This window comes from Columba livia, chromosome 2, assembly GCF_036013475.1.
Source record: "Columba livia isolate bColLiv1 breed racing homer chromosome 2, bColLiv1.pat.W.v2, whole genome shotgun sequence".
Taxonomy (NCBI): Eukaryota; Metazoa; Chordata; class Aves; order Columbiformes; family Columbidae; genus Columba; species Columba livia.
Window position 1 is genome coordinate 82,469,743 of NC_088603.1, and position 27,089 is coordinate 82,496,831.

General features: G+C 35.7%; 1 protein-coding gene across 6 annotated transcripts in view; it reads left to right on the forward strand.

Annotated features, from left to right (window-relative positions):
* Window positions 1–27,089, forward strand: part of CDH18 (cadherin 18) — a 552,389-nt gene that overhangs the window by 481,910 nt on the left and 43,390 nt on the right. For all 6 annotated transcript variants that reach the window (XM_021283817.2, XM_065052617.1, XM_021283818.2 and 3 more), the window contains 3 exons: window positions 2,451–2,618; window positions 15,836–16,023; window positions 20,099–20,352. In XM_021283817.2, the coding sequence (XP_021139492.2) occupies window positions 2,451–2,618; window positions 15,836–16,023; window positions 20,099–20,352 (610 nt within the window). The remainder of the gene's footprint in view (window positions 1–2,450; window positions 2,619–15,835; window positions 16,024–20,098; window positions 20,353–27,089) is intronic.

Genomic DNA, 27,089 nt, shown 5'->3' on the forward strand with positions numbered 1-27,089 from the left:
CATCCTTCAGCACCAGTTTTCTTATTCAGAACTTTAGAACAAGTTTTTGTAACTAAAAACTTGTCCATTTTCAATTACTCAGTTTTCAGAAAAGAGGAATCTGATGCAAGTGGGAGAGATCAAATGATAAGTCATCCTCAAATCCTTATTAACTGTCTACATGTATTGATTCACTACCACATTCCTTGAAGCAAAAAGGAAGAGGAAAGTAGTTGTAATTCAGAGGAAATTGTTTAAATTAGTTTAAAAATGTAAGTAACTAGTGTAATTATGAGGATTGTACAGAAGACAGATGTTCCACTATGTAAAATTTGGTCTGTTTCAGAATGAAATGGAAGGTTTTTTAAAAAAAAAAAAAAAAACAAAAAAAAAACAACAAAGACTCCCTCCATGCATATACATAAACATTAAATGTTCCAATAAATTTGGTTTCTATGTAAGAAAATGAAGCAATTTATTTGAAAAATGTCAAAGCAGGACATTTTTTAATTCTAGTATTTTTCACCAAAATGAAATTTCAGAACCATTGTGCCAGATTTTGTGAACCAAATTGATTTTGATGAAGCTTCATATTTAAGTTACATCAATTCATTTTATCCAAAAGTCTCCATGCCTTCTATTTTTAGTATGTAAAAGTTGTGGTTCATTTCAGTATATCATGGTGCAAATAGCGAGAAAAGACCTGTTTCTAACCGTGTCATTCAAAATACAAAACACTGATGAACTAAAACAGACTGGTGTACTATATTTAGCCAGCTTGTCCAGAAGGAACTTCTGATTAAAAGGAATTTACAGTGCAAATCCATGTTGAAATAATTCTGAATCTTCATGGATACTTTAAAATATTCTTCTTTGTGGATAGTTCTACTCTTTATGCATGATTTATTTTCAGAATAGAATGGAAACACTGGTATAAGTTCCATGAAAATTTCCATTTTGTATGTAATAATGGCTAAATTGTTCTACTGAAGAAGTAGTATTCTGGAAATAATTTTTTGTGTCATCTGAGACTGTGGGAATCAAAACCCTTGACAATCATGCTGTACAAGAGATTTTCTAGATGAATAATGCTCTTCTTCATTAACTTGCTTTGTGTTAATGGCTATTACATGTTTAAAATTTACCCAGAAGCAACACCTGCTATAGTATGTTTTCTGACTAGTTATAAGAGCCACTCAGTTTCAGAGTCCAAAACCAAGTTATGCTAAAAATTTAGGGTTTTGAAAAATTAATGGTAACAAAATTAGCATTTCACACATTTCTTTATTTCTATATTTCTCGCTCCAGTGTATCAATGTCTTTTATGTACTGGTGAGCCCAGAACTGGACCCAGCACTCCAGATGTGGCCTCAACAGTGGTGAGCAGTGGAGAAGGATCCTCTCTCTTGACCTGCTGGCAATGCTTTTCATAATGCAGCCAGCCTGGGATGCTGTTGGCCTTGTTTGCTGCAGGGGCACATTGCTGGTTCATGTCTAACTTGAGGAGCCCCTAGATCCTTTTCTGAAAAGCTGCTTCTCAGCTAGGCTGTCCACAGCATGTATTGGTTCCTTGACACAGGACTTGACATTTCCCTTCATTGAACTCCATGAGATTTCTGTCAGTCTGTGATGAAAGAAATTAGCAGGGCCTAATTTACAGGCATCCACATAAGTGAAAAATGTACCAAAACAGATACTGAACCCACAGGGTTTGCTGTTCTTCATTTGTTGTAACCTTTGGTTCTGCATGTAGAATTGGATAAATGTTAAAAACATTTCTCATTATAGTGGATAAAAATAAATAGAATTTTAGCATCACTCAATTTTAGTTTTGTCTCTGTATTGTAGTAAAAAAAAAAAAAGTAGCTTATCTTTCACTTTACAGGCAAGTATTAGGTAACTGACATTTATGAACATAAATCTATGTGATTGACATGCATCAAATAAGAAAGTACAGTTTTTAAAAATTTGTCAAATAAGAAAGTTTAGCTTTTGAGTAGTTATAAGAGGTATGTCATGTTTGAATTCAGAAATTAACTTTTCTTAAAAAGGATTATTTTTTTTTTCTTCAGTGGGGTAAGAGTTCTCATTCATTAGTATTTCTATGAAGTAGCTATTTGAATAGTTATGACATATGAGAAACACCAGAGTTTTGTCAATGTGGCTTTCTGCTAAGAATGGTATATAATAGTCCTATTTATTTATTAATATAATTGTTGGTTTAGTATATATTATTTTATTTTTTTCATATCCTCGATTAAGTTGGTTGTCTAGCAGTAACCGGCATTAAGATGTACATATATATGTAAACTGCAAAGAACTAAAGCCAGCTTAATGTGATTGTAGAAAACTTTGCATTACCAGAAAATTTGCCATGTCTCACCTTTCCTGAAAAGAAATGTTATGCCTAGCTTTTCCTGTGTCTAAAACAAGCTAATCCTGATCTTCTGTTTGTTTTCTTTCCACCACAGGAGTCATCAGGACTGCCTTGCACAACATGGACAGGGAAGCCAGAGAGCATTATTCCGTTGTCATTCAAGCCAAAGATATGGCTGGGCAGGTCGGAGGGCTGTCAGGGTCAACAACTGTAAATATCACACTCACTGATGTCAACGACAATCCACCCAGGTTTCCTCAGAGTATGTACAATTTCAGCATATAATTGATTTTCAGGGAAGTAAGAAGCAGATTGGATTAGTGAAATCCAATTAGTATTCAAATTCATGGGGAAAAGGCAGTTTGGGAAGTGTTTGGATTCACCAATATTTTTCCGTTTTCCAGTGTTTTCAGATGAAGTACAGAGATAGCATAGCTAGAATATTAAAACCAGTGAAGATTACTTTCAATTAAACACTCAGAGTCAGATGGGTGACAAAGGAATATTCTTGTCATATATGGGATTTTCTCCAGTCCTTTTTGAATGTATATTTCATTGTGTGATTTTGATCTCACAAGTGAATTATGTTGTTCCCATGGTAGACAATAAATGGTAACACTTAAAAGATTGAATCCAGCATGCCTTTGGCTGCTTCCATACATACCTATCTTTTTTTTTTTTTTTCTTTGCAGACTTTTAAGATCACTTTTTATATTACAGATGGTCAAAACCTAAGCTGTGTCTCTCTGTTGTTGAGTTATGGTAGAGTCTGCCTTCATCCTAGTTAAATCAATTGTCAATGCTGATGTCAAACTGAATGTTCTCACACGCGTATATGAAAAGTATATGCTAGAGTACTCTTAGAATATCTTAATATGATCACTAATAGGAACTCATTGTGCACACATTGATCTGACACAGCAGCTGGAGTCTTGCAGAAATTCTGAATTCAGTCGACAATTTATTTAGAAGTCTTCTGGAATGTAATTGCATAGCTAAAGTTGCTTTCCTTTGCTGATTGGCTCAAGACCAATAAGAATGTTGTAATACGGACTCTGACATTGTGTGAGCCCTTGTACAACATAATGAACTAGTAACTATAGGTACATTCACTGGTAAATGAATTAAGGTGTTTGAATGAGAAGACTTATAAACAATGATAGAGATCACAAAGCTCTGGGGAAAAATGAAATTCCCTGGCAATACACATTGTGTAAAATCTGATCAAGCAGTAAGAAGGCTCATTAAAAGTATTGTAGAAATGAATATTTTTTCTGTGCCTCACAAACACATAAATACATAAAGGCTTTGAAACACAGCCTTAAATAAAGTATATTTGGGTTTATGTTCCATGGAATTGTCATTGCATCCATCACTTTATTTAATACTTCCAAACTATTGGAAAGGCAAAAGATAAGGCATATCTTTGAACAAATATAACATCTAAAATAGTTGAAGTATAAAAAATGTCCTCAGTTTCCTGCAAAATCAAATTGATCTCTACTCATCGGGTTTCAAGAACTAACTTCTTTTATTTTGAATGGAAGATTTTGGATATTAAATCAGCCACCAGGCAGAACTGTACATTAGCACATCTGTATCAATATTTTTTTTCAGAAATATAAAATGTTGATGTTATATTCTATACATTTTAAGTGTTCTAACAATTACAAAAAATAACATTGAAAATTATGAAACATTTACAATTGAATGAAACTGTATTATTTAACAAACAAAGTAAAAAAATATATTTTAACAGTTATAATTTTTAACAGAAATATTTTAATCCTACAGCAAGTCTTGTAGAATACACCATTTGATTTATATTTCCTTACACAGGATGCCTACACTACAGTTATGATTGCAACATTGCTATTTAGATTTTTTGAGAAATATAATTTAAATCCTTTGCAAAAGTATGGTAGCTATATCTTAGTACAGAACCAAAGTATAGACGATCTAAAATCTGGCAATCTTATCATCATGAACTATTACTACAATACACAAGGATTGCACTAATAGAAATAACTTAATTGTTTATTTTCCTTCTTCTTTCTTTGTATGTCATTATTTTCAGCTAAATTTCTCTTCAATTTCCTTATTAGATGGAATGTTAAATGACTCTTACTGAGGCTTGTCATGGTCAGAATTGAATTCAAGGCAAGCACTAACCAAAACTGCATATATCAAGTGTATAACCTTTGGGACAGGCTGAGCCTCAGTTAAACTGCAGACTCTCTTTTGGTTAGTTTCCTTTCTTCCATTATATACTTGTGAGTTTTGAATCTGACCCTAACTGTATGAGTACTTTACTTGAGAACATGCTGGAAAGCACATCTGATTGATTCTCTAATTATTTATTTTATCTAGAAATATGCTGTACTGTACATATTTAAAAGTTCATATCTTTCTAGCTTTTGTAGTTCAGTGTTCATTAAAGATGCATATGGAGTAAAGTATGCAGGATTTGTCTCCCTTAAAGAAACTCTTTAAAAATCTATTTGAATTTTAGAAAGAGAGGTTGTAAATATGTCTGTTTAAATGAATTTACTGGGTTTTTTTTTTCTGTACTCACTATAAATATAGCTGACTTTCTTTCAAATAAACTATTAAGAGAGAACTACAGTTTTCCAAAATACCAGAAAGTCTAAGTGAGAGGAAGAATATGAAACATTACTGCATAATTTTATCAGTCTGATAGTTGCAGTTCTGAAATACATGATAAGAAGAGTATCTGGAATAGAAAACATAGCTGAAAAAAATCTGCTTGCAAAAAAACAGCAGTATGTCTCAGGAGTAGGCACAGGGTTTTGAATTCATCAGGACAATAACCTGAAACCTCAAGTACATTTTGCTTATCAGTTACTTCAGTGCATCTCGTACAATACTGATTTAGTTTTCTTCATTACCACAGATTTTCTTTCTTTAGGTAGTCCAGATACAAATGAACTAGATATTTAATGTAAACTGACAGACAATGCTTTGCATGTGAAGATTTTTTCTCTTCAGTAATTATTATCTCTTGATTCTTGTCAGTTTTACCCCTGATGATGATGATAAACTTGGTTGATGGCTTAGGGCCCCAATTTCATAGCCATAAATTTATTTCAATAATCTGATAGAAAATGTTCCATCTAGTGATGACACTGTTATCAACCCTGAGTGACATGAGCATTTTCTGTATACTTTTTGTTCATTAATTCTCTGTGGCCTTGGTTAGGGTGAATAAGATTCTGCATGTTTTTCGTTGTTTAGGATGAATAGATTTTGATTGCATCAAGATCATCACACTGGGCAGACGTTTCCACTGAGATGTTTTGTACATCATGTGCTAAAGATTACACTCTAGACAGTGTGTATGAGACCTTTAGTTATTGTGTTTAGAGTCTAATTTTATGAAGGAATTATTTCCCTCATACCCCATTTGTAGATTTTGTTTTTGATATATCTAGCTCAGTTCTTCAGGATAAAGCCAAATTTAAATACAAGTCATGGCTTAAAACATTTTTATGAAGCTTGATTTTTGAGGATCATTTGTTTCAGGGCAGTATTAGATATAATGCGAAATTATGTATATGCATAAATACTTTGGCTTCACTTTTTACAATATCATTGTATGCAAAGTACACAGTTTAAACAGGAATGTTGTATGAAGACACACCATTTAGTTCTTAAAAAGTAAGCTCACATCCCAGAAGTAGGCATTAAATCTGTTCTGTACTAGTAAGGTGTCTACTGTCCAGCCTTATAATGGTAGAATCATAGAATAGTTTAGGTTGGAAGGAACACTCAAAGGACATCTAGTCGAATGCGTCTACAATGACCTTTTCAACAGGGTCAGGTTGCTCAGAGCCCTGTCCAGCCTGGCCATGAATGTTTCCAGGGATGGAGCAACTGCTCTGGGCAACCTGTGCCAGTGTTTCACCACCCCCACTGTAAAAGAATTTCTTCCTTATGTTTAGCCTGAATCTCCCCTCTTCCAGTTTAAAACTGTTAGCACTTGTCCTATTGCAACAGGCCCTACTGAAAGTTCTGTCCCCATCTTTCTTATAGGCCTTCTTTAAGTACTGAAAGGCCGCAGTAAGGTCTCCCCAGGGTCTTCTCCAAGCTGAACAACCCCAATTCTCTCAGCCTGTCCTCATAGGAGAGGTGTTCCATTCCTCCAATGATCTTGATGGCCTCCTCTGAACCCCTTCCGACAGGTCCGTGTCTTTCCTGTACTGAGGGCTTCAGAGCTGGATACAGAGCTCCAGGTGGGGTCTTACCAGAACAGAGTGGTGGGGCAAGATCATCTCCCTCAACCTGCTGGCCATGCTGGCTTTTAATATAACTCATTAGCTAATTAAACACAAAGGTACCTACTGTTAATTTTCTTTGAAAATTTATACTCCAATATGGTCCTTTCCGGATCCACAGTTCCACATAGCACATCGAGTTCCTATGATCTCTGTGTGTAACCATCAGCATCCTCCCACTCCCCACTGCCGAGAACTGTAGGACTGTCCCATCCTCCTGTGGTGACTGGACCAGAGTCATCTGCTTCCTGACTGACAACTTGGCTGCTGCCAAACAAGATGAATAAAGCAGAATTTTCCTCAAATTTTCTTCTAACAGGTCTTTCTCCTCTATTCAATCAGCAATTGTTAAGAGGTTTGTAGAATAATAACATCTTTGAGACCTCTGCCCTTTTATTAGGTTTGCCTGAAATTGGACAGAGTTTAAAAGTTGCTAGATGCTATTGAATTAAAATTATTACAGAAGTTGTCTATGCTCAGAAAACTCAGATTTAAAACAAAACAAGAAAAGGACTTGATAACAATTTAGCTTAAGATTGTTGACATCTGATCAAATGCACCTTTATAAATCAGATTTTGTTCATACCTAGTAATGTAGTTTCCTGATCATTTTGTCATTTACGTCATGATGATGAGTCCAGTAATCATGGAGTGTTAGGAATCATTTCCTTCTAGAAATTATTCTGCATTTAAATGTTGCTTATTAAATGAATCACTTTTTTTTGGTTAAAATTAGAGGAATGCCTTTTTCATATTTCGTATTTCATAGTAAATGTAAAATATATTGCAATTGAATAGTCCCACATATTGGTTGTTGCTGGAGACATGCTTAAGTCTTTTAGTAAGATCTTAAATCAGGCTAGAGTGACACGTAGAAAGGTGATTTAAGGTCTGATTTGCGCAGAACTCTAATATTTTGTTCTTCAGAAAATATATTCCTGCATATAACTTTTTTTCTTTCCTTCAGAAGTGAAGTTACCATCCTGGAAATGTTACTTTATTCTCATTTCTGTGTTCCACAGAGAATGTTTTTGTGCTACCATATTAATTTTTATTTATTTCTGCAAGTGGTTCACAATTTAGGATATGCTTTTCTAGTATTACAGTTTACATGTTACCAACAATTTTTATTATATATATGTTACAGAATGTCTAAAGAAATACAGATTGTAATAAAATAGTTCATTTTTTTTCCAAGTGTAAGATTATGGGAGTATTATTTTTCCTAGTGGTTTGACAAAATCAGCTCAAAACAGCTCTTTGTGTAAATAGTAGATAGGAGGAGTCCGGTGTGCATGATCAATCTACTGAAAGGCAATTATTAATATCTCATTAAAAGAAAAAATGAGTGACATATATGTACATGCCAGGAGAAATGCCAGGAAATTAGATATATATGGGTGATAAGGAAATGCAGCAGCCCATATTAATTTATTTTATGTCCAAAACAAGTATTACTTAAAAACTAAATGTAGCTTCTTTTTTGTACTGTTGTGAAATTGAGACAACATAATGAGATTTAAAGAGTGGAATCTCATGAGAAAATATAAAATCTGCTCAAAGAGAATTGCTTTTGCTGTGCTCTTAAAACACCTTTGGTTAATACAGAGTTTTCTGTAAAATTGAATTCCTACCCAACATGATAATCTCAGCTAATTTGAGACATAAAGATTAATCTAGAATATTTTAGTATATTATTAGGAAATCTCAAATAACAGGGAAATATCAGGTTTTAGTTATTTGTGTAAGGAAAGGCAGTAAGATCATCTTTTTTAAGAATGTTGTTATGACTGTATTCAAGGTTGCTGTAAAAATCTGGCAAGGTGTTTCATGGGGTCTAGACGTTTTAAAAGCTGTGTTCTTTGTTAAAGAAAATGGCTGTTAAAATTTGTTACAGTACATATTGGCATAATAGTCACATCACATGTTTCTGGTCCTAACGAGTATTTAACTTCTCTTATATTCTTTAAGGCAAAGAATTTTTTCAAGTAATTGTGTTTACAAAGTGAGTGCTCAGTTTCCAAAGTGAATGATCAGTGAGTGACATTTCCTTTGTGGGTGTGGTTGGTGTTCAGTATACATATTTTCTGCCTTTACAGAGAATCATCACAAGTAAATCTCCAAGCCCCCTGACCTTAATTGTTCTTTATTTAGAAATGGCTCAATTATCACATCAGAAAACGATTGTCCACTTGCTTGCTGCATGTACGTGAAACCCATGGTTCAGCTCATTAATTAAGACATTAAATGTATTAGCCACTGGTTTTGATTCCTGAACAGCTAGTGTTAATTGCCTGCCAGTTGAATTTTGTGCTTATAATCATCAGACCTGGAACCTGGCTAACTGTCAATTTATTCTCCATATAGACTCAAATAGACTGAGTATTCAGCTAGTTGTAGGTTCAAGCAAACTTTCTTCACATAGTACTTTGATATACATCTAGGTTATGGTGGTAATTTATTAACACATTAAGGCAATCAGTTGCTGTGTTTACCAATTTGCTAGTAGATAGACAAGGGCATCTTTGTACCAGCCGTCATGTATGACTGAATGTGTCTATTAGTTCATCACCAAGCAGTATTTATCCTCATGCTACTAAAACTATACTTTGCATATAAAAATAAGAAGGTCAAATATTTATTTCTTTATTAAGTAAGGTAATTCCTAATGTTGAAGAGAACATTAAAACCTAGAAAAGTAAGTCAAAACTTTCAATCAAATAGATTGGTGAATAAAGTCAATAACATGCTTGTTGAGTTGCGTTAAATACTGGCATATTTCTTTGTTGAGAGATTCAGAGAAATTGCTTTTTTGAGAATAAAACACAGCATTATAAGTTGCCTGTAGACTAATTGAAATGGAAAGTAAAGTGTTCCTCAGATCAATGAATTGTTTCTTCACTATAATGAGAGCTAAGCTATATAGTTTATTGAAAGAAAGCTGAAGGTTGCCTATATGTATTTGAACAATATTTCAATTAGCATAGGTTAAAGTCCTGCAAAGTGGTATGACTATCCTATACAGTCCATTAACTGGAAAAGAGTATTAATTTACTTGTCTCATGAGTTAAGTGAATTCATCTAATCAAATGTAAACATAAAAATTAAGAATCAAATCAACTTCTACAGAATCTGGATCCATAAGCCACCCAGCAACTCCTCTAGAACAATTTAGAACATCTCTGAGACTGTTTGAAAATTTCTGCTTTACAGGAGCTCCTAGAAGGCTGCAATACTGGGAACATAGGAACAATCTGTTCAACTTGGGTAGATTTGGTGAAACAGTTTTGATGCAGATCAGTACCTTGTCCTCAGGGCTTCTAACTTCCCAATCAATATTTAGAGGTTGAGGCAGACTCATAACTTACAATAAAGAATCATAAAATCACAGTATACCCATCAAACATTATTTTTAATGTCCTATCAAAATTTATTCAGTGACCAGGGAAATGTTCAATTTAGCTTTGAGTTGGTTCCACTAATTTAAATAATAAAGTTTACAACAATTTAGTGTTTTGTAAGAACATTTCCAGTTTCCACTGCTAGTCAAAATAAATGTCTATAATATATTTTATCTAACCCTTATGTTGCTGGATTTTACCCTCTTATGTGTTTTTTGGGTTAAGATAGTATTGTTTGTAATTATCTATTTGGCTTATACCTGTATGAGAGATTTTCAGATTGTCTCTTTGAAGCAGTGGTTAAAGTGGAAAACTTTTCTGACCGTATGATCTCGGAGTTTTTATCTTTTAACTGTTTTCTTTTCATTTTATCTATTTTTTGGAAACAGTTCTGCAAATACTGGCAGATAATTAATGAGTGATTTCAAATATTTGTTTCGCTTGAAGTTTTAGTATTTTAGAATGTTTGAAGCTGGTATCAGTAAAGTGACTTTCCGAAACAGATGGCTAACACTTGGGGTGTGATTATAAAGCAGACTGTAGTGTCATGTGGATATATTTGAACTAGCTTCACTATTTGGAAGTGTCTAATTAGTTCACCCTATCATATGGGTTGTAACACTTTCAATTCCTGAAGTGTTTTGATTATGTAACATCTTCTTTATGGCCTGTACATAACATATTTTTTATGACCTCAACCTTTTCCTTTTTGGAATGCATCAGTCAGAACAAAAAAGTCAAAAGACTACATTTCACATTTATTTTAACAAAAGTAAATTCCAAAATGAATCTCATCCCATTTCTACAATTTTATGTATGAAATAAAGCAACCAGAAGTATGGAAGTGTCAGTTGACATCATCTCTGAGCATGAAGCATTGCAAAAGAATGCATGGCAGAGCATTTATTTGGAAATTTGTGAAGACAGATTTTATGTACAAATAAAAGAATTGCATCAAAGACTTAGCTATGTGTTTTAATTGTATCAACTACTAAACAATTTTCTTGTTATGTAAGTGTCGGTATTTTCTTTTTTTTACAAGGTAAAATATACTTTTTCTTTCTGCTGGACATTTCTTGTTTTCCTTGAGATTTCCCTAGTGCATGGTAACTTACTTTTTGTTTTCCTAGGAAAATTCTCTTTCTTTTTGGACTAACAAAGTTTAGTGCACACATCCATCCTTCTCACATTACTGTTTGTTTATTAGTATCATGGGCTAGCATTACAAAAACACTGCAAGTCTATAAATAGGTTTAAGAAGTATTGTGCAAGAAATTATACAAATTTGTAATAAAATAATCTATTTTCTAACAGGGGTCTAAAGTTAGTTGTATTTTAGTGATAACATCCATTCCCTCTGCAATTGCAAATTCTACAGATTCAAATTTCTTCAATCCATCCAATAAATAGAGTTTTTCTGCAATAATGCATGTTTAAATTTATACATGCTCACTGAGGGTACCTCCACAGTCATGCTACCTGGTTTAAACTCAACTAAATGTAATGACATGGTAGTTTTGATATGCAGCATCTTCTGATCCACTCTTTTGCACCTCAGTGCTGTACTATTGTATTCACTATTGTAGAATGATTACAGGGAATATAGAAGAAGCTCTGTAGGGCTTCAGAGGATGTATAATAACAGAAGTTGTCTTTTTGCTCTTTTTTTCTGTGATGGTGGTTGGCCTGTGATGCAAACTATGCAGGTTGTTGGGGAGGGATTTGGATGAGGGAGGTTGTTTGAGGGTTTTTTTTGTTAGTATGTGCAAAGCCTTTATTGAATGTATATTCTCCTTTTCAGCGATGGTAGGTTTCAGCATCCCTACTGTGCTGCAATATTAGCATTATTGGAGAAAATTTCATGAAACTATCTTTCTAGCGTAGTTTCAGATAGAAATTGAGGTTTATGTAATCATATTTTGTCTGCCACTTTTTTCTCCTTGTTGCACTTTCCTGTCCCTCAGCCAACTTTGTTAGGAGATTTAATCCAGAAGGACAGAGACAGTTAAGATCTTTTTTTTCCAGAAAAATATTCAATTTTCTAACTATTAACTTAACAGGTTATAAAAACACTAAAATGAGGTGATAGTTGTTATGAATGCTTTTTATGTGCACAATTATGTAATACTTTTATGTACCCACTATGTTCATTTTCCTTTACCATGGATACCAAGTAAAATTTTTGTGAAAAGTGTTTTATGCTGCAGCAAAGCCTCTACAAAATAGCAATGGTAAAACATTAAGATCTATTATATTTTTCTGTAGAAAAAATTGAGTTGGTTGGATGTTGCAAAATGTTGAGGCAATGTTGCCAAACTGATTGGATGTCACAAAAAAAAAAAAAAAAGTTACAAATGTAACCTACAAAGATTCTCCAGTTCAAAAGTACTCATTTGACTGCTCATGTGATGGTAAGTTGATGAAAACAAATATATATTGTCTATGGAGAATGAACTTTTAAAAATACTGGTGTGAAGTAAACTTCAGGGTTAATTTCTGTGTTATGTGATGAATAGCAAAAATAACTGTGAAAAACAAAATCCTGCATTAGGTAATTTGGATTTTGAATAGGGAATGAAGACATCCCAAGTAAAATGAGAGCTTTAAACCAGACTTGAAGGGGGATGGGGTTGTGGCTGGGCTTTCATCAGTGGGGCAACACTCTAGAGTTGATGAAGACCAGGAGGCCTCCCATAGCCCTAGGGTGAAATCAATGTGCTCAGCTTGCTCTCTGAAATGCTTGTACACCAATGTGTGCAGCATGGGGAGTAAGCAGGAGGAGTTAGAAACCTGTGTTTGGGCGGGAGATTATGATCTGGTGTCAATTACAGAGACATCGTGAGACAGCTCACATGACTGGTATGTGGTCATGGATGGCTATGTCCTTTTCAGGAAAGACAGGTCAGTCAGGCGTGGTGGTGGAGTTGTTCTTTACATGAGAGAGCAACTACAGTGTATTGAGTAGTGTCCAGGCACAGAGGAGGAGTGAGTTGAGAGTGTATGGGTGAGAATTAAGGGGCAGGCTGGCAGGGGTGATACTATTGTGGGTGTCTATTACAGGCTACCAGATGAGGGTGAGGAAGTTGATGAGGCCTTCTACAGACAGCTGAGAGCAGCCTCACAATCACAGGCCCTGGTTGTGGTGGGGGATTTTAACTTCCCTGATGTTTGTTGGAAGGACTACTCAACCAGTCAGCCGCAGTCTAGGAGGTTCCCCCAGTGCCTTGATGTTAACTTTCTGATGCAAATGGTGAAGGAGCCGACTAGGAGAGGTGCACTGCTGGATGTCATCCTCACTAACAAGGAGTGTCTGGTTGAAGCAATGAAGTTTGAGGGCTGCCTTGGTTGCAGTGACCATGAAATGGTGGAGTTCAGGATCTTGTGTGGCAGGAACAGAATATCAAGCAGAGTTGCAACCCTGGACTTTAGCAGGGCAAACTTTCGCCTTTTTAAACAATCACTAGGGGAAATCCCATGGGCAAGTCTGCTTGAAGGTAAAGGGGCCCAAGACAGTTGGTTAGTGTTCAGGGACTGCTTCTACCAAGCTCAAGATCAGAGCATCCCGACATGTAGGAAGTCAAGGAAGGGAGCCAGGAGACCTGTGTGGTTAAACAGGGAACTGCTGGGTAAGATCAAGTGGAAGAGGAGAGTTTACAGATAGGGGAAGGAGGAACTGGCCACTTGAGAATAATACGACGCTCTTGTCAGAGGCTGTAGGGAGGCAACTAGGAAAGCTAAGGCCTCCTTAGAATTAAACCTGGTGAGAGGGGTCAAGGACAACAGAAAGAGCTTTTTCGAATACATGGCAGATAAAACTAACAACAGAGGCAATGTAGGCTCACTGATGAATAAGGTGGGTGCCTTGGTGACAGATGATACAGAGAAGGTTGAGTTACTAAATGCCTTCTTTGTCTACTCTGCCGGAGTCTGTCCTGAGGAGTCCCGTACCCCTGAGGCCCCAGAGGAAGTCAGGACAATGGAGGAGTCTGCCTTAGTTGATAAGGACTGGGTTAGGGAGAAATTAGGCAATCTGGACATCCATAAATCCATGGGTCTGAATGGGACGTATCCTCAGGTGCTGAGGGAGCTGGCTGAGGTCGTTGCTGCTCTCCATCATCTTTGCCAAGTCTTGGGAAATGGGAGAGGTACCTAAGGACTGGAGGAAAGGAAATGTCACTCTGGTCTTCAAGCAAATGTCACTCCAGTCTTCAAAAAGGGCAAGAAGGAGGACCTGGCTAACTATAGACTGCTCAGCCTCACCTCCACCCCTGGGAAAGTGATGGAACCACTTATCCTTGGTGCCATCTCAAGGCATATCAAGGATAAGAGGGTCATTAAGGGCAGTCAACATGGCTTCTCAAAGAAGAAGTTGTGCTTGACCAACCTCATTGCCTTTTATGAGGACGTAATGAGGTGGATAGCTGATGGCAGTGCAGTGGATGTGGTCTATCTTGACTTCAGTAAAGCATTTGACACAGTCTCCCACAGCATCCTTACAGCTAAACTGAGGGAGTGCGGTCTGGACGATCGGATAATAAGGTGGACTGTGAACTGGTTGAAGGAAAGAAGCCAGAGAGTCATGGGTAGAGTCTAGTTGGAGACCTGTATCTAGTGGAGTCCCTCAAGGCTTGGTACTGCGACCCGTATTATTAAATATATTCATCAGTGACTTGGATGAGGGAACAAGGTGCACTGTCAGCAAGTTTGCTGATGACACCAAGCTGGGAGGAGTGCCTGAGATGCCAGAAGGCTGTGCTGCTATCCAGCGGGACCTGGACAGGCTGGAGAGCTGAGCGGAGAAAAAATTAATGAAATATAACAAGGGAAAGTGTAGAGTATTGCATCTGGGCAACAACCCCAGGTTCCAGTATAAGTTGGACAATGACCTGTTAGAGAGCAGCGTAGGGGAAAGGGACCTGGGTGTCCTGGTGGACAGCAGGATGACCACGAGCCAGCACCATGCCCTTGTGGCCAAGAAGGTCAATGGCATCCTGGGGTATATTAGAAGGGGGGTGGTTAGTAGGTCAAGAGAGGTTCTCTTTCCACTCTACTCTGCCGTGGTGAGACCACATCTGGAATATTGTATCCAGTTCTGGGCCCTGCAGTTCAAGAAGGACAGGGAACGGCTGAGGAGAGTCTTATGCAGGGCAGCAAAGACGATTAAGGGAGAGGAGCATGTCCCTTATGAGGAAAGGCTGAGGGAGCTGAGTTTCTTTAGTTTGGAGAAGAGGAGACTGAGGGGTGACCTTATTAATGTTTACATATATATATATAAAGGGTGAGTGTCAGGAGGATGGAGCCAGGCTCTTCTCGGTGACAACCAATGATGAGACAAGGGGCAATGGGTTCAAACTGGGACACAAGAGGTTACACTTAAATTTGAGAAGAAACTTCTTCTCAGTGAGGGTAACAGAACACTGGAACAGGCTGCCCAGGGGGGTTGTGAGGTCGTCTACTCTGGAGACATTCAAAACCCACCTGGACCCCTTCCTGTGTAGCCTCATCTAAGTGTTCCTGCTCTGGCAGGGGGATTGGACTAGGTGATCTTTTGAGGTCCCTTCCAGTCCCTAACATTCTGTGATTCTGTGAAAATACCATTCCCTTTTGAATGCTTTCAAGTATCTAAAGAAGTTCAGTAGGTTTATTTTTCGGTTTTTCATATGAAATTCTCTTCTGTTTACTCAGAAGTGTATTAAGCACCTAATAGTTCTCTAATTTAGTGTGGCTAGAAAATGTCCAAGCTATTGTGGTTTTGGTTTTGTTTTTGTTTCTTTCCCCTTCAGAACATTATCAACTATATGTTCCTGAATCAGCTCAAGTTGGCTCAGCTGTTGGCAAAATCAAAGCAAATGATGCAGACACTGGTTCAAATGCAGACATGAAGTACACAATTATAAATGGTGATGGCTCTGGGGTGTTCTCTATTTCTACTGACAAAGACACAAGGGAAGGAATTCTTTCCTTGAAGAAGGTAAGTAATGGACTTTGAAAGTTCCCTATGTAACTAAAATACAGTGACGAACACTGAATAAAAAGATACCATGATGAAACATTTTACTGTTTAAACTAGGGGAGTCAAAGTCATTTTCACTGGGGGCCACAACAGAGAGAAGCAAAAATCAAGAAAAAAATTATTTAAATCTTCTGTGCTTTTTGAATGGTCATATCTAATATTTGTAATAAACAGTGAATTTTTTTATTAAGATAGTTTAATGTTTCTGAATGATGGTTTTGCATTTCTTTGGAAGAAATAAAATATGGCAGAAAGTTGTACTATTGTTCCCAGACTCTATGAATTATGGCATTGAAAGTTCATCCATGCCAATGAATGTGTAACTCAGTTTTCATAGGCTGTTATTCTTTGACTTTTTTGCCAGCTGGCATCTAAAGGGTCAAGTATTGTGCACTGTGTACTGTAAATACTAACTTGCTTGTGAAGACTCAAATTGTAACTGGTCAAACTATCACACAGCTATAATTTATATGAATTTCCTATATTTAAATGATTTTTCTATATTTAAGCTGTTAATTATATATCAAACTATTGATTATAAAATTTTCTTGTAATTTAATTTCTTTCTTAACTCAATTCTATGCACAAATCTAATTCCATAGATAATTTAATCTCCATATTAAGTCCTCTGAACTGAGTTCATAGTGAATGTTTCCTGAAGTGTCTGCCAACTTCTGCTAATATTCTATAGCTAGATTTAAATTTACACAGAATCACACAGACTGTCAGGGATTGGAAGGGACCTCAAAAGAGAGATGGGTTACTATGTTTAAGCAATATTAAAAACAAACAAACAAACAAACAAACAAATAAAACACCCTTTCCAACAAAGAGAAATAATTTATTGATTTCAGTTTTCACTGAGACTCACAGACATCAACTAGCAATTCTCATGTACATTCTTGTTATTCAGGCTTGTAGGCATCAATTATATCAATTATATCCATGCAGCCCAAAAATTAAGTGTATCTGTATTCATATTTTGTCATATATATTCTGGGTCTGATTAAGAGTTGGAGGAACAAAAAACAGATAAAATGTGGGAGAAGAGAACAAATAAAAAATATAACAAACAACATTTTTTTACATCTGAGAAGAAATTTATTTATGTATATTTTATTTAATATCTTAAATAGGCTTTGTAAATGCAGGAAACATTTTTATAATTTGTAATAATTTAAAAAGGGTTTGCATCTCTCTCAGTATCTTAAAAAGCTTTAATTCAGTGTCTTTTATAAAGATTGTGTAATACTCACCTCTTTCAGCCACATAAAGGTAAATTCTGTCTTTTTTTATACCACTGAAGTTATTTCTGTTTGGTTGTTGGAATTAAATGAGTCCTATTGTGAATCTGATCAGATAGTTGAAATATTTCCTTTGCAATTTTTTTTTTTCAATTATCATTTTTATATTCAAACTCTTGCTGAATTAGAATACCTTAGGTCTTTTAACATGAATGGCATGATTAATAAATTATATTAAATATAGATTAGAAAAAAAAACTCCTACTGGCAAAATAAGATTAAAGCTCAGATTACCTGAAATAATAGATGAGTCCATGAGCAAATTTCTTTGTACAGCATTAGACAGGCTGTAAATGGAGGCCCAATTTGTTCTTTGAATGTAAGATAAAAGTCAATTTTAACATATTTACTGTATTTAAGCAGAAGCCTAGTAAAATATTTTCTGTAGATTCAAATTGCAACCAGATTTCATTTTTTTTTTAACATTTTATCAAAACTTAAAGGAAAAGTGATGCAAGTGACTTGTGAGTTGTTCAAAGACATAAAATATCACAGAATATGCTTTGCTTGTAAATTTCCTTACTTCTCAGGAGAGATCAAGAAAAATAATAATTTTGTAAAAAATGTTACTAATTGTGACCCCAGGTAATAATAATCCTTAGTACAGTGTACGTCTTTTCTGTATTAGATAGCGTAATTTTAAAAATAGTGGTGTTTTCTCAACTCTGTGAATTACAGTGCAGCAAAGGAAAAGCAGAACAGAAAAAAAAAAAACCTCTCATACTGGCAGTGTTAAGAAAATGAATTAATTGTCCTTCAATACATATAGGAAAAAAGGAATAGATAAGATATATAAATCCTGACCAACTATTTTTCTTATACATCATCCATCAAATTTACTGTAGATTTTATCTACAAAATATATACTGGCATTGACAAACCACACATTGAGTTCCTCGTATTTCTTGCCTTAAGTACTACTTCTCCACTCTTTGTGGTGGTAGGAAACACCAGGTTAGCCTTGGTTGAACTTGTACTGATTTCTGTTCAGACAGGCTGTCAGGTCCACACAGAACAATACGGGTCATAGCGGAATTCTGCCATGTCACAGTATCATAATAATTTCTATTGCGAGAAAAAAAAAAAAAAATCCACAGGTATGCAGCTTCTTTTACTGTTATGCTTGTGTCCTCACACGGTTGGAAACTTAATGGTAGTACATATATATATATATGTATACATACAAACTATCTGCTTTGCTTGGTGTAGTAATATTAACTTATTTATCTTTCTTTATAAATTGGATGAAACCAAAACTTTGTAACCCAGTAAGTATTGAGGTGTCTGTTATCACGAAAGACTGCTTTTGCTCAACACACAAACATATTTTAAAAATTGCAATCTGAAACTCTTAAATCTGTTCTAGGACTGCATGCATGCTCTGGCATATTTTCGTGAAACAGATAAGTGCATGCTTTATGTCCTCCTTGGTTTACTTGTTTCCCAGAAACTTGCCTAACTTTATGGAAGTGCAGAGAGATATTGATAAAAGTTAAACAAAATTACAGCAGAGATTCTCCTCAACACTTCTGTATTTAAACAGTGTCTCATTATGTGGTAGCTCTGTCAGCTTTCTCTCCCATTTGCCTTGTTATCATCATTGCAGCCAGTCCATACAGTCAGTATAGTACAATTCTGAACTGAAGAAGTGGCTCAGACTCTACCTGGAAAGTGGGCACATGTTAAGATTGCAGAAGAGTTCAGAAGAGACTGACAGTTCTTCATTTGTACATATATTTTTCTCTGTAAAATCAAGGAAAAGGTAGTGACTCAGACCATAAACTGGAGTAAACAGGGGGTTTGCAGCACAATAAATAATACATCTTATGCCATTGATTATGAGTTCTGTGATCAGTTTCTTGAGATGTTTAAGTCATCTAAACTGAACTGGTATTTTTTAAAGTAATTTCAGTAACTAGAACTAACAGACAATATATAGAAAAAGTAACTTCTCCCATGAAATTCCTGATGGGCTGTCTACGAAATGTAGTCAGTACTCCAATAAAGCTGAAGAAACCAACTCAAAATAGTTGTGGCCCTGTAAACAAGGCTTCCAGTAAAAAGATTACTTAATTCTGTATCTGCTAATGGAACTTCATTACTTTCATACTTTTAAATTAAATATCACCGTAGCCCCCTTTGCTACATGATTATCTGATGCTAGAAGAGTTAAGCGTTGAGTGTGTCATGTTTATATCTTGCATAAGACACTGTAATAGCATGCTATTGTAGAGTTAAAACAAATATCAATATATCAAGTCAGTAAAATTAGTTCACCAAAGTTTCAAAACCAGCTGAACTACGGAGATGAATTTTTGACATGTAAATAGAAGCTAGAAATGGGACTTCTAAGAAAGAAATAATCCCTGCTGTGTGATATACAAGTCAGACACCCACCTTCCTTCCCAGTAGAGAGGTCGGATTCCTAGTAGGAATCTATTGATTTAAATAACAGGGTAATATTGAAGTGTCAGTGATGCTTCTGGTGGATGGTACAGCTGTGGATGTGCCTTCCATAGAGAAAACCTGAATCCATTCTCTTTCATGTATATCCTTCTACTTACAAGGTATGGCAGTGGCCCCCAGAATATCACTGAATATTGGCCCTTTCCAGTAACATAAAGAAATGTGGTTTTAGTTAAATGCAAAAGATGTAGTTAGCTTGCTAGCAGACTAAACTGAAGCACAGAATGGTATTGATAAATCTTTTTTTTTTTTTCTGCCAACAGCCACTCAACTATGAAAAAAAGAAATCATATACACTTAATATAGAAGGAGCAAATACTCACCTTGATTTCCGATTTTCTCACTTGGGACCATTCAAAGATGTAACGATGTTGAAGATCATTGTTGGCGACGTGGATGAACCTCCACTCTTCACTATGCCTTCCTATGTCATGGAAGTTTATGAAAATGCTGAGATTGGGTCTGCTGTTGGTACAGTAACGGCACAAGATCCTGATACTGCCAACAGTTTAGTGAGGTATAGTAAGTCCAAATCACACTAGATTGAATTCCACTTGCTATAGGGTTAAAGAGATCTGAGATGTATGAAGCTATGTCTTTTATTTTGTTACATGAGGGGAAGCATTTATCAGAATTGTGTCATGATAAGTCTGTATGGATTAGATTTAAAAAATGTAATCTTCAGCCTTTTGTTGTTTTGCGGTGAAATTGCCATCTATCCATTCATCTGAGTAAAGGTCTGTGTGCACTAGTTCCTGTAACAGCACCTCTCCAAACACACACATAACAAGGCTAGCATACGGTTACCACATCATATAAAATGGCTCACCTCACTGTCCTGCTGGCATTCAGTATCCTGCCACTAGTTATAAATCTGTTCAGGACCATAATGTTGTTTTTCTCCTGTCATGCTGCTGTTGTGTTGGCGTCTGTACACCTGCCACACTGTACTTGTCCCAGGTGTTTGTGAAAGACAGGAACAGGTTTAGGTACGCATTTCCCCACTGACATGCAGTATAACTTTTGCAAAATTGCATTTGAGGAGGAAGCCATTATTTTGGAATATGCTTCAGTTTTAGTGGGGTATCAAAAGAATAGAATGAGAGTAACAATGCACTCCACTGATGTTGATAGGCATATGATGTGTCATCTCCAATTGCCAGTTCTAGGGCAAAGAAGTCTTGAGAAGAAAGCACTTGCAACATCAGATACATCATTTGAAAACTAAATGAATATGTAACATACTAGGAAGAAAAGACAAGGGTTTTTTTAATTAAATTCATTCTTAAATCAAATGTTCTCATTAAAAAGAAAAAAAAAAAAAAAAAGGAAGGTTGCTGTGTTGCTGCTCTGGCCAGAATACTTCATATAATAACAGAATTGTCTCAGAAATAGGTTATGGTCTGAACTAAGGAACTGAAATTCAGGTAGAAATAACCCCACAGCAAGCTTGAAAAAAAAAAATGCCAAAAATACACATATAGATATTATTTCAACTTCTTCTAAATTTAAGAGCATTTGGATTTAACCTTTAACACTTTGGTAGTGGAGTTTGAATTCATTACTGCTTTAAAGTTTTCATTTACATGTTTTCAGCTTTAATAGGGTCCAATGACATTTTTTACTGGCTTAATTTGTGGAATGAGTTACTGACGCACAGTGTGAGAAATATGTGGAACAACAAATGAATGTTTGTCTCAGAGGTGGTAGTTGATTTAAAATGTTGATTTAAAAGGAGAAAAAATCTTCATGAATACACATTTGATGCTATTCCTTTTTATGACATAATGCTATAGCCTTTGTGGAAATCATGAGTACATACTTGCAAAACAGTTTTTCTTAAAGTAATTAGGCATTTTTAGTCTCTTGACTGAGTTGAAACCTACTGGGTATGCATAATTGTCTCAGTAAGATGAAACAATTTTTGCAGAACAATGCATCAGGTTTTTATGGTTATCTTGTGCTAACAGTCTAAGATTAAAAATGTTTCATGTCAGACAATCAATAAGTACAATTTCTTAGTGGCAAGTTATTGTCTTTGAACAATTGCCACTACAGTATTTGCATCTAAATCATAATATAAATTATAAAATTTCACTGAAAATAACTACCAAGTGCCTTTAGCTTTAATACTATAATTCTGAAACAATAACTAACAGATTCAGACAGATTAGCTGTCAGGGTAGTTCTGGAATACAAAGAGCAAATGCAGATTCAACTGGTTCCTCCATACTTCAACTGTCCATGGCCTCTAAGAGTTTTGTCTAGAAAGGATTAAGACAACCATAGCAAAAGGGAAGCAGCAACAGTGTGTACAAAGGCTGGAAAGGTCATTTGGAGATAGGGGGATCAGAAGGAAAAATATTTCCAAATATTTTGCTTTTTGTATTACTCTTTTCTTTTCTTTTCTTTTCTTTTCTTTTCTTTTCTTTTCTTTTCTTTTCTTTTCTTTTCTTTTCTTTTCTTTTCTTTTCTTTTCTTTTCTTTTCTTTTCTTTTCTTTTCTTTTCTTTTCTTTTCTTTTCTTTTCTTTTTTTCTTTTCTTTTTTCTTTTCTTTTCTTTTTTCTTTTCTTTTTTCTTTTCTTTTCTTTTCTTTTCTTTTCTTTTCTTTTCTTTTCTTTTCTTTTCTTTTCTTTTCTTTTCTTTTCTTTTCTTTTCTTTTCTTTTCTTTTTTTTTCTTTTCTTTTCTTTTCTTTTCTTTTCTTTTCTTTTCTTTTCTTTTCTTTTCCTTTCTTTTCCTTTCCTTTCCTTTCCTTTCCTTTCCTTTCCTTTCCTTTCCTTTCCTTTCCTTTCCTTTCCTTTCCTTTCCTTTCCTTTCCTTTCCTTTCCTTTCCTTTCCTTTCCTTTCCTTTCCTTTCCTTTCCTTTCCTTTCCTTTCCTTTCCTTTCCTTTTTTTTTTTTTTTTTGCAAACAGGAATTTACCTTGTCCTTACCTTGTCTACCCTATTTCCACCCTCCCCCCCCAAAACCTCCCACACCCACACCCACATTGGCCTTTATTTCTGCACTGTTGTTTTTATCTCTCTCTCTGCCAATGGAGAAAAAAGTAAAGTACTAGTAAAACGCACCAAATCATGAAACTTTGAAAGGAGTCAATCCTCAGTTACATTAGAGGGCTTCTGCAAGGGCAGTAGCAGTTCAGATATCTTTGACATATCATTATATTGTGACCAGGTCCACTGTCTAGCCAGGCTTTATCCATCTCAGTGGAAGTGACAATGAGTATCATTTGTGAGCGTGTGGGCTTTTTGCGAAGCTGCTGATCCTCTAAGGCCTGGACTAACATGTTGGTATGTGGGACTCTGAAGAAGTACCAGGCTGGGTAGATGTGCCCTCAGGGTCTTCTTGAACCTCCTACTGTGGGAGGAGAAAGGCTGCTTTGAGAATGGGCAACTTTAACCCCCTTCTCTAGGAATCTTATCAATGCTTATAATACCTTACAGCCGAGTGTCAAGAATATGATGCCAGTGGTGCCCAATGACAGGATAAGAGAAAACAGGAACAAAATGAAACATAGGAAGTTTAATCTGAATGTGAGAAGAAACTTCTTTACTTTGAGGGTGCCAGAGCACTGTAACAGGCTGGCCAGAGAGGCTGTGGAGTCTCCTGCTCTGGAGATACTGAAAAAACACTTGGACATGTTCCTGTGCAACCTGCTTTGTGTGTACCTGCTTTAACAGTGGCGTTGGATGAGGTGATCCTCAGAGGTCACTTCCAAACGCAACCATTCTGTAATTCTGTGATACCCTCACCTCACTTTAAGCACAAAGACTGACACTGCGCAGAAGGGCTTTTTCTTGTTTCAAGATTTGGCCACAGCTCAGGAAACAATGGGTTGGAAGTGGTGCACAACCTCAGAAGCAGGCCAGGCCAGCTGGGCTCAGCTGTTGCTCCAGTGAAGACAATGTCCTGCCCCGTGTTCCAATCACAATGGTGGGCGAAGAAGCATCTCAGAGAAGGTTGATTTTCTCAGAAGTGTGCTCACAGTGCACTTAGGTCCTTCTGTACTGCTTTTCAAGGAAAGTCTGAGGGTGATGAGATCACATCTCACCTTCATTTCTGCACATTTCCTGGTTCATTCAAAATAAAAATAGTGATAATGAAAATAAAACCCAGGAAGATTCAATGTAACTTTCTTAGAAAGGACAGATCACACAGTTTCCAGGGAAGATAGTTACAAATAAGACTTGCACAGCTGATCTCTGTGGAGCAATGGAGTAATGGTTCCTCAACCAAATGGCTCAGATATGTCTTCAAATGCTGTGAGTCTACAGAACAAGCTATAGAGCGGTGATTTGCTTAACAATTTTTCCCAATCCACTTGTGAGTGCTTCCCATTTTATGAGCATGCTCATTGCTGTGTGTGAGATTGATAAAGCATTAGACAGACACAGTTGCAACTGTATCACTTTGCTGTCCAGCTGCTAAAAGAGATACAGTGCTGAGATTTGTTCACCGCCCAATTAAGCAACACTTTATTTTGGTGGCAGCAATGATTCTTTTAATCAGAATAATGGTTAGAGGAATAGTTACAGTAATTAACAATGCTGAAGGGAAATTTTTTTAAAAAATAAATTATTTGAGCTAAAACCCCCAAATAAATAATGATCTCTATTGTTATCAGTAGAGAGGGACCTGAACACTTTTTTTTCTCCTTATTTCCTTACTGCAATTTCATCACAGTGATTTCAGCTTTTTCCAGAGCTGAGCAGACTTCAGAGGGCACTGACTTGGCGTCAGTAATTGTACTGCTGTTTTACTTTTTCAACCCCAGGAAAAGAACCTCTGTAGCAACAAATGTAGCTATTAGAGTTTTCTTTTATTCAGACATTATCTGGTTGGCAATTTGAGCTGTTTTAAAGGATTTTTCTTTTTAAGCTGATTTTTTTTATTATTATTTTTTATTTATTTATTCTTCAAGTAGATATAAATGCACTTCATGGAAACTTTTCAAAATGCTGTGTTTTAAAATAAAATATTATTATTATATTTAAATATGAAAAGCAGACCATCATATGCAACATGAAAAATAAAGATATTAAAACTCTATCATGTATCAATTTTAAAGATAAAATTTTTTTGAGACGTTTGAAAAACAGCTGTTTACTTTAAAAGATTTGTTCTAAATCAGTGGAGAACACCCCAAATTGTGATTAATTCACAGTGATTACTGCCTTGTTGGAACATTTATGGGAAGCTAAACCCTTTTCATTGCACTGTGTCAAGTAGTCTGCTTCTGTACCAAAATCTTATTGCTTGAAAAGATCAGTGACAAATCATGTCTTATATGCTATCTGATGTGCAAGCAGGTCTCGAAAGTTTCCCATGCAATATGAAAGAAAGCATGACTATTAAATGCTCTAATTAGAATTTTATTTTAGTATATTATTCATTTTAAATCTCTCCATGCTTACTTAGAAATTATCTTTTTTCTTCCTGAACCCATACACTGAAGACTTCCATGGAGATTAGGGGTGAAAATAGCTTTTAATTGGCAAGTTGCATATGTGCATTGGAAGCAGCCCCAGGCTGCTAATACTGCCTCAGGGCTGTGGTAGTGCCTGTTGAAACCCTGCCACCTTTCTCTAGGTGGTTCTTAGGTGGTGAGTCCATCTAGCTTTCTGACTGCATCTGTGCTGTTTTCAGTGGAGTGGTTTTCAGAAAAATAATGTTGTTGCTGTTTCTCAAGCTTCTGCGATGTTGGTGATTCAGAAAAGAGCATAAGTGTAGTTTTAAGACCGTTACACTTTCTGAAACTCTGATCAAATAGTGAAAATATTTGCATGGCATGGACAAGTTCCATCATATTAACTTGATCCCAGTTTGATACTGTCCTATGAGGAAATGAAAGTCTTTATTAACACTATACCCTGGTAAGAGTAATTTTTGGGAAATAAGATATGCTATGATAGAAATACTGCAAAGATAACTCACTGCCTTTGCTGCTACTGTGCAAACTTTGTCATGCAGTGGTACAGGAGGTAAATCACAGTTTTGCACATTAATGAGAGGTCCTATCATCATTTGTTACTCCCACTCATTATGTTTGATTTCAGTTGTTAACATTTCTGGGCAGAAATGGTCTCTTCACAACTACTTAGCAGAAGACTCCTGGTGAATGGGGTACAGGTACTGATCAACACTTTATGTGTGATGGTAGTGTCAAACGATAAGAACTATAAGCACCTTTCTTTTCCGGAATGATGTCTATCATGGCTTGGTCAAAAATAACCTTATACTTTGTTGGATCCTGGGAAGGGTGATTTTTTTATTATATTAATACATGGATTTTTTTTTCCTCTAACCAGTCTATAAACTACCTTATTGTAATGAATTTTATTCTCTAGGGCTGAAATTGATTAGCTGTTGGAAACCGAAGTAGCTTTAGTGCCTTCCTGATGTCACAAGAAAATTAACTTCTTTCTTCACTGTACTCTTGACACTACTGCTAAAAAAGCATTAAAATGCAGAAGAAATAATTATGAAGCTTAAAAGGGCACATGGTTGTCTTTTATAGAAAACGATTGTTTTACTTCCAGGAAAGGCAAAACCAGTCAACCAACAACAAAAATATAAAAACAAACTAGCAAAAAAATAACCATAGAAAGTCAGAAGATTTTTTTTTTTTTTTTCCCTATGACTATCATACTTATTTTGTGCCAAGTTAGGGAAGAATACAAGTGAAGCCTCAGCCCTGATTCTGGCTTCTCACTTTTCTAATGGTCTTATAAAGGATGATGTCTCGTAATGGTTATGACACATATAAATACTAATGAGCAGAAAAATATGCTTTTCCAGCACCATACCTGGTCTATAGAAGCTATAATGAATTCAAAGTTGTCTTACCCTAGTTTGATTTAAATTAACAGCCTTCTCTTCCTTTCTTTAAGACAATATACTGAAAAATTACAAATTACAAGTTCATGGGATTATAATAATTGTTATAGTGTAGGAAATTGTTCTTCAATTCCTGCAACACATAGAGAAACTTATTTTAACTTTTGCTGCATTGTTAGTAAAATACATACTTAAGTTCAATACTTTCTGGCATCGGGTTTTAGAAAGTGAAGTGAATTTTCAGTAAATGGTATTTTAACAGAAATGCTCATATGTAGATGAAAGAAAATATCCATGGAGTTTCACTTATTTATAGTATTATTTCCGAGAATCTTTAATGCATGAGGTGTTGTGGAGGATTCTGGTTATAGACTGTTTTTCTGATGTAAAGTTTGCATTTACTAGAATTAGAACAAA